Source organism: Setaria viridis, chromosome 4 (genome assembly GCF_005286985.2).
Source record: "Setaria viridis chromosome 4, Setaria_viridis_v4.0, whole genome shotgun sequence".
NCBI classification, from domain to species: Eukaryota; Viridiplantae; Streptophyta; class Magnoliopsida; order Poales; family Poaceae; genus Setaria; species Setaria viridis.
Genome location: NC_048266.2, coordinates 12204990 through 12221364, shown reverse-complemented (window position 1 = coordinate 12221364; position 16375 = coordinate 12204990). Strand labels below are relative to the sequence as shown.

Below are 16375 nucleotides of genomic sequence, written 5' to 3'. Positions count from 1 at the left end.
TACTGCATTGCTGCACGTACAGACTGCTCCGCTAATCCCAGACCTAGGCATGCTACTTGTGTGTACATGATGCTAGCTATAAATTGAGAGTTCTTAGCATTTGCAAATTATGCCTTTGTATGATGTCATTTCCATAGACGCTTTACAAAATAAATTAGGTCATGATAGGCTATCATGCGCGTACAAACATTTAACTTTATAAATAGCCGTACTGATTCGATGCGATACGCTGAGCTGAGAGTTCATTAAGGAAGCAGTTGTCGTCTTGGAGGTCCAAATGTTTCTGTTTGTCTCTATCCTGAGTTAACGCCAATCGACTTGACACTTCAACAAATACATCATATATTAAACTTGCATGTGCACTTCGAGTTCTTTTCCTTAAATACATTTTATTTGACTGAGCGCAGGTTCCTGTGTACTTGATCAACTTAGCACTTTGATTCAAATCTGAAGAGACGAGATACAATGATGCTTTACCACTTAGTGTGATTCATGGAGTTCCCATCATGGTGTAGAGAAGGAGAGTTCCAGTAACTCAGCGGTGGCAAAACATTTGTCTGCCTTTGGTTATTTTCTTCTCTTGACAATGGGGAGACACGGCATACTACACGTGTAACTCTACCTCTATGTGCACTTTCAAGACACTTGTCAGCAAATTATTTTTGAAGATTGATAAAATCACCACTGGTACCTCGACGTTGATGAGCACGTCGCTTACCACTAAAATAATAGCACTGGTTGTTAACTTTTAAAATAAATCTAGAAAAATATGAGTACATGTGTCGTTGAGGATTCACAACATGGATAGGTACCTCAAAATAAATCTTACCAACCGAGTGTTCGCCGCTAACCTTCTATGTTGTTGAGTTCCTAAAGTTCCTGACTGGACTGTGTGACGACTGAGCCATGTTCTTCAGCGTTTGATCAGCAGGGTCGTCGATCGTCTGTGTTAGGTGGTGCGCACCTGACATGTGGGTAGAAAAGAGTATTTTTTTCTGTATAAATTAAAGAAATTGTGCCATGGAGTTGGTACTACAAGATTCGATGAGATTTCTGCTGACATTATTGCGTTGCATAAATTATGCCAGCACGAGTGCATGCGAACGTCGTGCACGCCTACCTCAAATAAAGTTGTACTCGCTCCGTTCTAAACTGCAGATCGTTTTAGCTTTCTTAGTTCATAAATATTATTACACACCTAGATATAGTGTATGTCTATGTGAGGGCTGCCCCTAAAAGTATCCTGAATATCATGCGTATCATTCCATATATCAGTAGGATACGAGCACTTCACACAAGAAGTATCGCATCCATACTTCGTACAACTTTTATTGATAATTTACATAAGGTTGAAAAAGAGAAAACATACTACTAATCATACAAAAGGGGTCGTAGCCTCAACCTTAATTATATAGCGGAGTCCTACGTAGCAGTCCCAATCCTATAGGTGGCTTGGCTCCTAGGGCAGATCCTCAAGATCCTCGTCTTCCTCACTAGCAACTTCTTCCTCTGAAGAAAGAAAGGAAGGGGAAGTAAGGGTGAGCACCATACAATGGGTACTCAGCAAAATCCCACAGTTGTTGTATTATTTTATGCGGGATTTTAGAAATAGCTGCTAGTTTGAGTGAAAGCTAGTTGTATGCACATTGTATATGGTTATACATTGAAGAGAATGGAATGCAAATATTTATAAGTTGTTATTCCTGGAGGGTAATCTGCCTCCCTACTAGTCCCCAAGTTTTAAGTGCATCAGGATCCGTCCAGGATTACCTGAGCCAACTTTTGTCTTATTTATTTCTAGACACATCTCAGGACGAGCCTGAATCTCACTCTTTTCATAAAACAGGTGATGACTAATCAATGTGAGCTCTTGATCGTGAGCCTCAGCTATTCGAATAGTTTTATAACTACGCGGTCTACACTTTACTCGCATGTTAGATCAGCCCATATATTGATCATAGGCGATACTAACCTACAAGTGTACCCACCTGTGTCTATTCCTAGACAACATTCCCTAACTCCGTCCACATATACGGCTGGGGTCTAAATAGGGGTCAGACTATGTCCACTCGTGGACTCTATCCCGGGAAAGATGCATCATAACTTGATATACAATGTCAACAGGCCCTACGGACCTCAACTCGTGACCCGTGCCAACCAGTTTCGGTGTTTTAGACCGGCAACCCGTCTAGGGGGTACCCTAGGTGGTCTTTTGTGCGGTGGTTGTTGTTGAGAATCAAGGAGTCGATGGTGACGTAAGGAACACGATTTAGACAGGTTCGAGCTGTTAGATTGCGTAATACCCTACGTCCTGTGTGTTGATTGTATTGATTGAGATGTGTTCTCTTGTACCTCATTCTTTGGAGGGGGTCCCTGCCCGCCCTTATATAGTCGGGGGAGCAGGGTTACAGGGTGGAGTCCTAGTCGAACACGGTCCTACTTTAACTCGGTAGAGTAATCCCCTTCGTACTCAACTAAACATCGGGAAAACTATGAAGCCTACGCACCCTACAAAGTAGTCTTCATGTCCGAGTAGGTTTCGGTTACGCCCCCTTTGAGTGGGTCCGTAAGTCTTCTGGCTGGCCCAGGGGTGCCTAGCCGACAACCAGACCTGGGACTCTACGAAGGTCCTGCTCTAGTCTATTTGTCGCCCACCGGAGCCCCTTGGGACGGTTTATTAGGTTCAGCTAGTGGGGTGTGAATCAAGGCCTCACATGTTTAGGCACTCCCGAAGACCGTACCTTTTTAGCACGTGTGGCTGTCCTGTTCACTAGAAAGACTTTCCCCTGAGCCGATTCTCATATGACTAGAGTAAGCTTTTAGGATAGGATCCTCTGTTGAGACTACCCTCTTACTCGCGGGTCCAGCCTTAACTGGTTGCTAGACTCACTTTAGTTGTTTTTATGGCAAAAAGTACTCTCACTCTTCCTTAGAATTTGTAAATCATAATATGACCTAGGGGTTCATAGGGCTCAAAATTATTAGGATGAGCTAAGCAAGGGGATAATGGAAAATATGCAAAGCTTATAAACAAGTTATTATCTTGGTTTATTTTATTAATAAAGCTTGGGAGAAAAGATGATGATAATTTGTGGGACTTGACTTCCTTGAAGTCTGGTCGTTCAAAACTTCTTCGTAGTCTAGATCATCAAAGCATTTCTAGTGTCGTCGTTTTCTACATTATCGTAGTTATACGTAAGCAATTAAGCAAACAATCATAGAAATACGTCAAACATGTGTTAAAGGAGTAGAATTGGGGTTTAGGAGGCTTGGGCAATTTCCTAGAATTTCCTAGGATTTTTTTCTAGAGCTCGTTGGAATGATTTCCTATTTTTGGGTTACATTAAATATGGGGTTGTTCTTCATTAATACTAGGAGGAGGATTTAGTTATAGGGGTTATGGATGTGATATTTGGACAAACAAGGTATGGCTGGGTTTGAGTTGGTCTCTAGTATTTTTGAGGAATTTTTAGCATGGGTTTGCAAGATTTGGTGTGAAATAAATCATGTGGCCGTAGCAGCATAATGCGGGGGGAGAGAGAAAGAGGCTGACGGGTGGGCTAGGGGGATGACGCGGTGTGGTCCGTGAGGTAGGCCGCGTGGTGCACCCGCAGTCCACGTGGTGCACTGGGAAGGGGGGTGTGTGTGCGGTGCATGTGGACACAGTGCATGGGGGAAAGAGGGGGAGGTGCGGGACCGGTGTGGGGCCACACCGTGTCTGTGCCTACGGTCCTTGTGGACCAGGAGCAGGGAGTGGGAGGGCGAGGTGGCTCCGCCTAGGTTGGGCCGCGGAAGCGCCGTTCGGGCAGAGCATCTCGCTGGAGTGAGCTGTGCTGGATGGTGAGGTTGCTAAGGCATGACAAGAAGTAGTCCGCTTCTATAGGGGTCGGTGTGGGGGTCGGAGGGTGGCCGGCAGTGAGCCTAGAGCTCGCCGGAGTTGCACGGTGGAGCTAGTGCGAGGGGAGTGAGGCCTAGAGGGGGTTTGGGGTGCTAAGGGAATGGGAAGGCTCAAGGTGTCTCGGCGCGTGCAATGGAGGACTTGGGGTGGCTGGTGGTAGGTCGGAGCAACGCCGGCAGCTTGCCGGAGTCCCGGCGGCGCAACGGCCAAGCGGGAAGATGGTTGGAAACGGCGAAGAGGACAGGTGGTGGCATAGGCAGTATAGCAGCTGTGCTTGGGACTTTTTGGAAGCTCACGCGGGCAGCGTGATGGTCGGAATTTGGCCGGTGGCGAGCAACCAGAAGTGGGGTGAGCGGCGGCGGGGCTTCAACTCGGCTCGGCTCTAGGGGATAGAGCACGGCGGTGGGTGGAGGAGGCACAGCGAGTTCCTATGTCGGCAAGGGGAAGAGGTGGAGACGGGAGGGGCTAGGAATCAAGAGGTGGTAGGGGGCCATTTATATCCTAGCGAGGAGGCTTGGGGCTCGGACGGGCTTGGCCGTGCTTATCCGGGCTGGCCGGTGATCAATGGCATGGCGGTGCGTGGCATGGCCGGCGGAGGTGGATGAGGCTGGGGAGGGGCTAGGGGGGTTGTTCCGGTGGGCATGAGAGGCACAATAAGTGCTCTTGGTGTAGGTGAGTACGACACGCTCGCCCAGGGGGTGAATCCGGCCGGGAGGTGGAGATCGGGGTGGTCATACCACTAGCAGCGTGCACTGGAGCTCGTGTAGGAGGGGAAGCACGGGTAGGTGCAGGGGGTGGTGGCGATGTAGGTGAAGGCGGAGCGCTGGTCAGTGAAGCGTCCCCACATAAGTAGAGACTAAATATGATCCAATTTATCAGTCCCAGGAGGCTGATAACACATTTATTCAACAGATAGTTCAGAAACCGTACAGCTCCCGAAGGAGCGGGCGGGCAAGCCACACCCAAAGCAAGACTAAAGCGATAACAACACAAATCCAAGTTGCAGTCCAGTCGGACTCCGGGCTGCAATCGGAGCTAAGCGTCAGCGGAAGCATCCTGCAAAAGGGCCAACACCGCAGGCAGCGTTGGGTGCAGACGCAACCTCCTACTCGAAGTCCTCGGCGACGAAGTCCGGATCCTCCTCTGAAGTAACAACACAAGGGTGAGTACAAAAGTACTCCGCAAGTCCAACCCCATCCACGGAGGGGGATACAACAAGAATATGCATATGAATAATCAAGGAATAAGCTATGGTTTATTTGCAGTAAAGCTGAATTTTTTAGACACATGCAGGGTTCCATTTCAAAGAAGTTTTAAGAAAAGCATTTTAGTAATCAACATATCAAGTGGGGTTGATCCTACACAAAGGATCCGAGTTTTATCGCTACCGGACTCCCCGTCCGCCATAGCGCACGGCACACCTGCCGGACACTTCCAAAATTCCACACACCCACACACGCAGTAAAATACCAGTCATCCCCAAAAGCTAGTTGTGTGACCGAGCCGTAACTCGTCCAATGCCGTGGACACGGCTACCCGGATAGGTTTTAACTCTGCAGAGGTTGTACACTTTTCCCACAAGTAGGGTACCGTATCGCGATCACCTTAGTGTCGGTACGGATCCTAACAAAGCCATTACCCACCTTAGCCAATACTAACTAGTCAACACGGAAGCGCTCAAGGGGTTAGCGACCCATCCACGGGGCCGAAACCGGGACCTAAGTCACCAAGAGCTTAGTCCTTTTCCAAGGCCTCCCGTTGCTCACCAGCACACCTGAAGCCTAGCAGTTTAGCTAGTGGGGTTTATGCTAAGCCGTTGCCCATACAATGGTCGAGTGGCTGTACGATGATAGAATTAGGCAGGATGACACATCAACCCGGTCCTTAGCCACGACAAGATGGATATCTCCCACTCTGCTCAACCACTGAGGTACGAGCCCAACAACCCGGCGTTCCACACAAGAAACACCCATCCATCTCGTCTACCACCTCTCTTTACACCCGAAAACCCAACTCCTCAGTTTAAACATACTCACACATTTATTTTCCGAGTAAACAGGTGTAGTCATGTTTAAATTTGGATAATGAGTTCCTAAGCATTCTAGCAGTATTTATCATCTAAACAGAGCAAATCATATTTAGAGATAAATATGGGACAACAAGGAATGGTCAAAACAATCAAGGGGTGGCTATCCAACCATGTCTTGCGATAAAACAATATGCATTTTATAAAACAGGCCAATAGGTTGTGTCTGAAAAACTGGGTATTAAAATATGCATCAAAGGGTGAGATTGGACTTGCCGTTCTCAAAGCCTTCCGGGAGCTCCTGCTCGCGGTACTGGTCCTCGGGCTCGGGCTCGCGGTCGAACTCCTCCTCGCGCTCCTCCTCGGGTACTCCGCGATCTACGGCACACACAAACGAGCACACAATAAATAAAAAGGAAAAAGATTTTACCCGTTGAGAACCGAACAAGAAACATGAACGGAAAATAGGTAGGCAGGGTATTTTCATGAAATTTTGATATGCCTTGGCGGAAATATATGAGAGGAGGCTGTGGTCGAATTTGGGGTGGATTGGAGGAAATTTGGCGCATGAAATGACGGGTTAAAGGAGTATTAGGAGCTTTAAAACGGGGTTTAGGACTGAACCGCGAGAGCAGGGGCCTATCTGTAATTATTTTTGGAATAGTGGGAGGACTTGTTCGCGAATCAGGGAAATTGGTGGGTTGGATCACGAGGAGAGGGATTTACCCCTTCTTCTTCCTAGAGACAAGAGAAGGTGGAGAAGAAATGGCCGTCGGCGTTCTGGTGGTGGGAGTGGAGGAAGGCAAGGTGCTCGTGGTGAGGGTGTGGAGGTGCAAGGCTCGGCTTCCCCCCCTTTTATAGGCGGCGCGCGAGTGGGCGAGGGCCGAGGCAATGATGGCGGCCGGACTTTTGGCTGGTGGCGTGCCGGGGTGGTGAAGCTCGTGGACGGCGTGGCGGCGTGGTCGACGAGGCCACAGGGGCGGCGACCGGTGACCGGCGACACGACGCGATGCACCGAGCCAAGCGCTAGACGCCAAGGCGCGAGCGGGCGTGGCACGGGCGACGTGACGCGGCGCGGCCCAGCACGCGTGCGCTGCCCAGCGCCTCGGCGCGCGTGCCAGGCAGGGGAGGTGGGGGTGCAGGCGCAAGTGGGGGGTGGCAGGGAAATAAAGGAGAGAGAGAAGGAAGAGGAAGGGAGAGGATTAAGAAAGAGAAGGAAAAAGGAGAAGGGAAAGAAAGGGGAGGAAAAAGAAAGAAGGAAGAGAAAGAGGAGGAAAGGGAGGGGAAAAAGATGGCGGAAATTGCGGGATTCGACTGCGCGCGGCGATGGACTTGACGGGCACGCGGCGAGAATTACGGGGAGCGGAAAATGGAGAGTTGACGAGCCGGGGCCAGGACGGCGGGTCCGACGGAAGGGAAAGGATTTGACGGAGCTCGGCTGTCGGAAAAATTTTGGAGAGCATTTTTAACGGGTGATTTAACTGGGTGTATTTTACGGGCGTTACACTCAGGGAGCAGGGGGGTGGCAGGAAGGGTGTCGTGGTGGTAGACATCGTCAGCATCAGGTGTGGGTGAGGGTAAGGGAAAGAGGGATGGATGGGATGACGATGATGATGAGTCATGCTGGCATCATCGTGTGGCCATGCTGGGTCGCGTGAGCGAGTGAGCTGGGCCGGCTATCGAGCCTTGCGTGTGCGTGTGAGCGGGAGAGGAGAGGTGAGGCAGGCTGGGCTGGGAGTGGAGTTGGGCTGAAGGTGAGGTTGTTGGACCAGGAAGATTTTGATGGCTTTTCTTTTTAGTTGAGTTGATGTTTGTGTTCAAATTTGAGTGGGTTTTGTTGTAGAGGCTTGAAAGAAATATTAGGATGGAATATTTAGAGATAGGATTAGGTAGTTAGCTCAAACATATGCATATGTGTTCATGAATAATTATATTTGGTGCATTAAATTCAAATGCATGGCTCTAAAGTTTAAGTTGCTATATAAATTTTAAGAATTTTTTTTGGGTCCATATTTTAAACGCTTAGGAAAAATTGGGATGTTACAGTGTAGGTGCATATTTATGAATCTAGAAAATTTTTTATAAACAATAAAAGAACTGAAGCAATTGTTCTAATTTGCATCAATATTTACATGAGATTATGGGATGGATATAATGGAAATTTCTATAAAAAAAAGTGTTAGACAATACAACAAACTAATGGCATGGGCATCTTCAATCACCATGCATCACATGTTCTGCTTAAGATTAGATAATGGAAGATAAATTAGGCATAGAAAATCCAATTCAAATATCTCAAAATAAAAAGAAACGAAAGGAGAGAACGAAAGGAGAACGAAACTTTATATTTGGTAACTCTCCTGTAGTTATGTTTAACCTTGAATGCAATTTATAAATTCGACAACAATAGTTCCTCGGACTCGAAAAGTAATAACGAAAATGGCTAATCCAATAGCAGATTCCGCAGCTGCCACTGTTGGAACTAATGAAGCAAATGATTGACCCATCATATCATTCAAAGAAACGGAAAATACCAAAAAGTTCAAATTGACAGCTAATAACATTGATTCAATTGGCATTGACATAATAAGAATATTTGTCTATTAAGGAGGATTCCCCAAATACCTAAAATAGAGATGATCATAGAAAAAGTAAAATATTTTATAGGATCGGAAACATGGAATGTCAGAGAAATTTAAATTAGGTGAGGCTTAGAAAAAAGTCCTGCGTAGAGTCCAGGGAGAGCCTATTTTTATTTTTTCTCTAGTTACCCTTTTTCCTTCTCAAACAACGCGTTTGATTTCCTTCCTTATATCAAATTCTATCTTTCTCTTGCCGATCACATCCAAGGCATTTCATCGGAATACATCCTGTCTTTTCAACTTTGTAGTCCTATGCATAGTCAGTACTATAGCCTCACTAGTCCTCGTTGAGGAATCTCCTTGCCGCCCTACCCCTAGAAGTTTGAGATCGTGCCCGACCGTTTTGGAGTCTATTCAGGAGCTCCTTTAGCACCCGGGGATTGACATCGGACTGGAGTTGGCTCAACATGAAATCAAGCATGGTGCGATAGTCTTGTTCACATAGCTCCTCTCCATTCTTAAGAGTAATATCATGGAATGTGTCCAGAATCTGGGCGTGACAAGTGTGGGCCTTTTGTAGAGAACTTTCCTCTCAAAGAGAGAGAGGTTGTCCCTCCCAATCAAAAGAAGGAGGGTTCTATTCTGCTTCCGCTGCCGCTCTAGGCATTGGAGCGGGAACCTGCGCTGGAGGGATTGGAGTGGGATTTGGATGCCGCTCTTGACTGACCACAGCTTCCGGGGGAGTGGTCTGCTCCCAGGATGCAGAGTCACAGTCAGCTAGAAATTGAATAACTCTTCTTCCGAGTTAGTGGATCTGAAGGGAGGCATTGAAGGGCCTGGGTCCCCCATTCCATCCCAGTCGGACTCGGAGCGAAGTTTCTCCCAACAAGATTTGGAAAAATCATTATCCCCAACCTAGGGCTGGTCGAGTATGAAGAAAAGAGCTATATGGGATTCAGATTACCGAAATTGGATTTCCTTTTCGTGCCATATGTCGCTTAGACTTTACTTTTTCCCCTTTCTGCCCTTTCCTCTATTTGTTCTATAGGGTCTTCATCTCCGTGTAAAAGCAAACTCTCCAAATTTATGACCAACCTTTCCTTCAGTGATTTTACAACGAACAGGAGTTTTTCCATTGTAAATGAGTATGGAGCAATCAACGAATTCCGGCGAAATAGAAGATCTACGTGACCAAATTTTCCTGCTCATCAGACTCTCAGTTCTTCTTTATTCTAAACAGGAAAGCATCAATAAAACTTCCCTTCCATATAGATCGTCGTGGCATGAACTAAATTCTGCATTTCCCCACCCCCACTACTGCCCGAAATCCTGCTTTGGTGGGCTTCCCCTAAGGTGACACCCAAGGTCTACTTCCTTTCATGCGCCCCTCACCTCCTCCATGAGGATGATCCACTGGATTCATTGCAACACCACGAACAATGGGGCATCTGCCTAACCATCGGCTTTGTCCTGCTTTTTCTGAGCTTATGTGCACCATGGTTGGGATTGGAAACTATACCAATAGTAGCTCGGCATCGGGAATCTATGAGTTTTTCAGCACCCGATGGTAGCCGCACAAGTTCCTGCGGCCCGAGCCAGCTTTGCGCCTTGATCTGGATGGCATTCAATATCATGTACCCATGTGACCATGTTCCCATACGTATATCAGCTACTGGTATGCTATTTCCTGCTTTTGAATGTAGATCGAATATCTCGTATCTATAAGAGGGGGGCGTGGCCAAGAAGCAGACAGCTGACTGCCCCCTTCAACCCGACCTTTATTCACTGTAATAATATTTTGTTACTAATAATATTTTGTTATCACACTCTCCAACGTCAGTGCGTAGTGGCCGGTATATTAACAATAGACAAGAGGCTACCGTAGTTTTTAAGACTTATTACCTGCTACGAGTTTCAAGTGGGTAAAATAAAAGTGGTCAAAGTAAAAATGTAACACAGCGATGGACTTATTTATTTTGTCCACAGTATACATCACGTAGATGTCGAGGCAGACATATCGTTACATGGACGCTGCATGCTAGTTTTTTATTGCCTTATTCGAAAGGAAGGAACACAGACAAACACATTTACCGTCAACTAGTGGGTGCCAGTTGGTACTCTTCTAGGACCTTGCATCTATCCCTGGTTAACAGTGAAGTGAAATGGTCACTAACTACGTGCAGTGAATACATTTTTTTGTAATTTTTTTCCTTGCATCACTACTTTCGTACATTATTGTTCCCGTTTATTCAAAACGAAAAGACACGAGGGTATACAGCCTTGATCCGGAGCGTGGCGCACTGTCTAGTAACCGTGCGTATAGGTCAAGCAGTAGCTGTTCCCGCGCGGAGACCCTTGGTGCAGAATTTGTAGCACGCATTGTTACAGCGGTCGAGGGCGTGTTTCACCGCAAAAAGTTTGCTGCCAACGCCTGGTTGATAAAACATAGCTTTGTAATTAGGAATAATTAATGCGAGTGAAGCTAAGCAAATTAAAGAAGCCTAGCATCATCAGTAGTTTATAGTCATGCGTTTTTCGTTTTTACCGGTGACCATTTTGCTGCACACGGAGGACTTGCATCCTGACATGCATTTCTCGACGGCAGCTCCTTTTGCTGCTGAAAATAAAGTATTTGTGAGAAATATTTTTTAATTAGTTCTTGCAGAATCAAATACAAAATGCAGTGGGAACTAAAGGAGTTGGTTAGATATTTTACCAGAGTTGGTGGGGCATTTGTCTCCGCTTACGGTACGGCACTGATACGCTTCCTGGCAGCCCGGATCACAGATTTTCTCAGCTTGTTCACGTGGGAAGTAGCCGAAACAATCCTCAACACACTCATGAAATCCTGTCATGTTTGAGCAGCACAGCGTCTTCGTCGCAGCTTGGACGACCTCTCCTACAACTAGAAATTTCATGAATTAGTGCACCCGTAAAAACACTTTCCGTGTTTCATTTTGTGAAGAGCGCGTACACAGAGAGACAAAATTAGAGGCCGGATCAGTATTTACCAGAGCCGGATGAAGGGTGTTCGCTGGGGCATTTGTCTCCGCTCACGGTACGGCACTGATACGCTTCTTTGCAGCCCGGATCACATATTTTATCAGCCTGTTCACGCGGAAAATAGGCGAAACAATCCTCAACACACTCATGGAACCCCGTCATGTTTGAGCAGCAAAGCGTCGTCGTCACAGGTTGGACGACCTCTCCTACAACTAGAAACGCCATGTATTAGTGTACCAGCAAAAACACTTTGCCTTTTCCATTTTTGTCAAGAGCGCGTGCGTGCAGAGACACAGGAAATTAGAGGGTGGTTCAGTAAATTACTACCAGAGTTGGTGAGCAAGTCAGATGAGTGGTGTAGGCTGCTGCTGGGGCATTTTTCTCCGGGCACGGCATGGCACTGGTACGCTTCTTGACACCCCGGATCACAGAACTTCTCTGCCTGTTCACGCGGGTAGTAGTGGAAGCAGGCCTCAACGCACTCGTGGTATCCCGTCGTGTTTGTGCAGCAAAGCGTACTCCCAGTCGGAACCTTTCCTGCAACTGGAATCATCATTTGAATTCACCAGTGAGACCGTTACTCAACCCATAATGTCTAATTTTGTCAACAAGTAAACTAGCGAACGCGCACAACAGAGAGGGATAGAGAGGTAGGGGGGAGAGTAGAGACCTGCTGCAGCTGCATGGCCGCCTGCCCCCGCGGCGGCCACCTGCACAATGTGGAACCAAGTAAAATGAAACACTGTACTACGAACTTACTGCTGGAATGATAACTCGATAAAACTCAAAATAAAGCCAAGCCAATGCAACAATACATACACAGAGGAGCGCGAGGAGTGTCTGACGAGCAGCCATTGCACCTGCCACTGCTATGCTACCCGGCGCTGCGCTCAGCTTTTGATCTGCTCTCGCTCCCTCGAGCTTGACGATATCCCAAGTGCACAAGCAGTGGTGTTAATATATAGGATGCCGCGTACCCTCCGAGGACGTCCGATAGGTATGGATGGCTCGCTGGTGCATGCATGGCCACGTCCACGCGGACCACGCGGTCGATCATCAATTACACGTCCACGTGCCGAGCTACAATTTCGCATCGATGCATGCAGATGCGATAAGGTGTCGCTGTCGGCGTAGTACAGGGCCAGTAGCTTTACAGGTACAGCATCACTTGTACAAACTAATCACCCGTCGACAAAAGTTTCGGACGTCTCGCCGATCGGATTCCTCCTCGGTTCCTCACTAGGTACAAAAGGCCTGAACAGATCCGATCTCATCCATACCTCCTCCATTCGTACTTTCGCCATGTATGATTTGGCTGGCCCATGAACCTGAGTCAAATTATTGCTGAGTTTTGTTATTAAACATCAGATTGATGATTATGCGTGATTTATTATGGTCAAATCTACGAGTGCATGGATCTAGATGACACCTTATAATAAGTTCAAAGGTTCGCAAGTTCATGGATCTGGATGGTACATCGCGACAAGTTTAAAAACCGCAAGTGTATTTTACTCTAAAGTACTCCCTCCATTCTCTTTTGTTAGTCTTATTTCACCTGGGTATAATGACAAGGGAAGATAATCTTGCTTATCGTCCATTTAACCATACCATTAGTTATTCCTCGTAAATAAGGCTTAGACTTCTTGATACCCACATAGCCAATCTCACGTGAAGGAATGAAGTGCCGCGCGTCAAATCCGAAACATCTATTAAATTGATGGATAATTAGATTGAAATAAGACTATCAAAAGAGAATTTTTCAGATAAAAAAATCCTATCAAAATAGAATGGTGTATTAATAAGACGATATGAAATTAGAGGAATGTTATGGTAAAACTTGTGATTTTAGATCAATATATTATTTTCTCTTTTGCATTCGTAGTGTCTTTTTATCTATGCCAAATGGTGAACAGGATAGAATACTTTACTGTCTTTACTGTTAATTAAAGGCGCTCTATTATATAGGCGCATATGTGGTGAGAATAGTCTACATGTAAGGCTCATCCTTACCTCCAACTACAGAGCTCCGAGGCGAAGGGGACGTTTGGATCTTTAGTCCGAACTAAAATTCATGTCACATCGAACATCGAATATTTGAAGGCTAATTAGGAGGACTAAACATAAGCTAATTCTAAAACTAATTACACAGATGAAGGCTAATTCATAATATGAATCTATTAAGCTTAATTAATCCATCATTAGCACATGTTTACTGTAGCATCACATTGTCAAATCATGGACTAATTAGTCTTAATAGATTCGTCTTGCAAATTAGTCTGCATCTGTGCAATTGGTTTTGTAATTACCCTATGTTTAATACTCCTAATTAGTATCTAAATATTCGTTGTGACAGGAATTTTAGCAGTTACTAAAGGAACAAACACCCCCGAAAAAGGGCAAAACCAAGGCAGAAGCTGTTTCTGGCAGCGATTCTGCCGGTCCCCGCCCTCTCCGACGGCCGGGCTAGCACCGGAGAGGGAGATGGACTACGGAATCGGCGTGCGCATGTACATAGGTTAGGTAGGAGTCTATCTATGAAGGACCGGAAAGGCGATCAGAGGGGGGTGAATGGGAGAGGACGGTATCATCATAAAAATAGAGTAATATCCTAAATTATACTAATCCACGTATGATAGCCTTTCCAACCAGAAGTAGTGAAAAAAAAAATCCGATTCAAATTTTCTTCGAGAACTTCGGTCAAAAACCCACAAGCCTCTCTTCTAGCAAAACCAAACCCACTTAGCTATGCACACGCTAATGGACCTAGGAATGATGCTAGGAACCTAAATTGACGCAAATGGAAGCAAGAAAGAGTCCAAACAAGCTTCGGAAGGCAAACTTGGAAAACCAACACATGTGTGCGGAAAAATCCGGAGAAATCTTTGGAAAATTCTGGACGTGCGGAAATCTCCAGAGAAACCTTCGAAAATTTCCAGAAATTCCAAAAACAGCCTGTGTGTGGAGAGAAGAAAAATCCGAAACATGACCAAACGACCTCTAAAAATCACAAAATTTTAACCGTAGCTTTGCAACAACATAACAAATATATTCCCAAAAGATCTCCTCCAAAAGATCAGCCAATCAAAAGGAATAAAATATTTTGTGATGAATGGCGATTTTTCAACCCTAGAAGTTGAATCGCTCCGATCTATGAGCTCGTGAGGAGTTAGATGAATTCCTTTGGTGGAAAGGCTTCACTCACGTCCTAGTTCATATCCAAATGATCGGTTTGACCCAAGAATCCTCAGAAATCTCAAATCAAAAAAAATGTAAGAAGGGAAAATGGGAGAAATGAAGAACGCGAAGAACACGATCGGGAATTGCACAACGAGATCAACCTCCGACACACGGAGGACACGAGGAGGTTAGGGCCTCCATTCCTGCAACAAACTGTTGTTCCAAAATAAAGACTCGGTGCTCAAAACATCCGAGGACCTCTAAACTAGAGAGAGAGGGGGGTAGAGAGAGAAGCGGAGAGGAAGAGAGTGGAAGAGGTGGTGAGAGAGGTGCTGAACACAACCAGCCCCCCTCTCTATTTAGAGACTCCACTAATGACTAGATTACCCCTACAACTTAAAACGAAGATAACTACCCACACAGGGGTATGTTGGTCCAAGATTGTCTTCGGTCAATCTGACGGCCACGCTTCCTGCATAGACTTGCTTCGCCTCGACGCAACCTCTGTGATTCTACCACGTGCCTTCGTGTTCCTCCTCGGAACCTCCGTCCGGATTTTGCGGCCCAAACCCAGAAACCATCCGCCTATGGTTTTGCGGCCCAAACCACCAAACCTGCTCCTCGACATGTGTCACCACCGTCCTCGACCACCTAGCCGCCAAGTCTTCTAGCGCCTCCGCTCGACTTGCATGTCCGCCATCTTGACTTGGTCAACACGGTCACTCCTCCATGTACACTTGCGCTTGTCGATGTCCCCAGGTGTCAGCCACCACGGCTAATCCTCCGGTGCTCTAGTCCCTCAGTCCAAGCCTCACGTCCACCCTTCACCGCTCCCAGTCCGTTGGCACGGCCCGTCTCTACTTGACCTTCACCTCGCCATTGATCATCGCCTCCGAGCTCCACACCTGCGCATCACAAACCAAGAGCACATCAAACCAACACAACATTGTCAATCACTCATCATCCAAGGGTGACCATCCATTGGTCCTCAATCTACCCATTGATGAGTACATTGACCACACCCAACACAAATTCATAGTTTGAAAGAAAAAGAAATAAGAAACTCGAACTGCAAAGTCTCAGCCCCCTAAGACAAGGGCAACGGCTTGACACGACTAAGACAAAATCATGTGATCCCTTAAGAAGAGGAAGAAACAGGCTCAACACCAATCACATGAAAATCACAAGCTCAAATAAAAACCGGCTCCTCAAGAAGAGGTAAGAAGCTTAACGCGACTGGCAAAAAAGCATAAAAGCTCACAAAGCTTCCCCTGAGCAAATGCACTCCCCATGCTCTCCCCCTTGACAAATGCATAAGTTTGTGTGAAATCTCTCCCCCTCGTTGACAATGCAAGCATCAAGAGCAACATGAAAGCACAAAGGCATGAAGATGCAGAAGCTAGAAAGCTTCTCAAATATATCACACAACACTCCCAAAGGCTATAAGTGAGATAATACAACAGCAGGTATATCATCAGAAGCAAATGCATTGCCATCAAGAGGTTATTGTGATATAAGCATAAGGCATATCATGTGTCAAGTTTTTAGCAATTTTCCAAAGTATCACCACATGAGCAAGTACCTAGTCATGAATTAGCTCAAGCAAGAATAAACTAGGTCATCAAAGCTCATACAAGGAAGATACATTCTTAACAAGAGATCACTACAAATACCCACATATGCATCCCA

General features: G+C 46.2%; 1 protein-coding gene across 2 annotated transcripts; it reads right to left on the bottom strand.

Annotated features, from left to right (window-relative positions):
• Positions 1–10526: 10526 nt before the first annotated feature.
• Positions 10527–12475, bottom strand: LOC117851401 (uncharacterized). 2 transcript variants are annotated; one of them, XM_034733212.2, is made up of 7 exons: positions 12329–12475; positions 12180–12219; positions 11837–12052; positions 11518–11721; positions 11223–11411; positions 11052–11120; positions 10527–10937 (listed from the first exon to the last, which is right to left on the bottom strand). In XM_034733212.2, the coding sequence occupies exons 1-7, from the start codon at positions 12362–12364 to the stop codon at positions 10831–10833; spliced, it is 861 nt and encodes a 286-aa protein (XP_034589103.1). In that variant the 5' UTR covers positions 12365–12475; the 3' UTR covers positions 10527–10830. The 2 variants fall into 2 exon arrangements, with proteins under 2 accessions (XP_034589103.1, XP_034589102.1); XM_034733211.2 differs by having other exon boundaries at positions 11052–11123; positions 12329–12474.
• Positions 12476–16375: the final 3900 nt, after the last annotated feature.

What these genes read in the sequence shown, in the direction of transcription:
- LOC117851401 (XM_034733211.2), bottom strand. Translation starts at nt 12,364, where the DNA reads ATGGCTGCTCGTCAGACACTCCTCGCGCTCCTCTGT. An exon ending in CAAATGCCCCACCAACTCTG is followed by an intron (nt 11,124 to 11,222) that starts GTAAAATATCTA and finishes CTTTATTTTCAG; the next exon opens with CAGCAAAAGGAGCTGCCGTC. An exon ending in GTGCAGCAAAATGGTCACCG is followed by an intron (nt 10,938 to 11,051) that starts GTAAAAACGAAA and finishes TTTATCAACCAG; the next exon opens with GCGTTGGCAGCAAACTTTTT.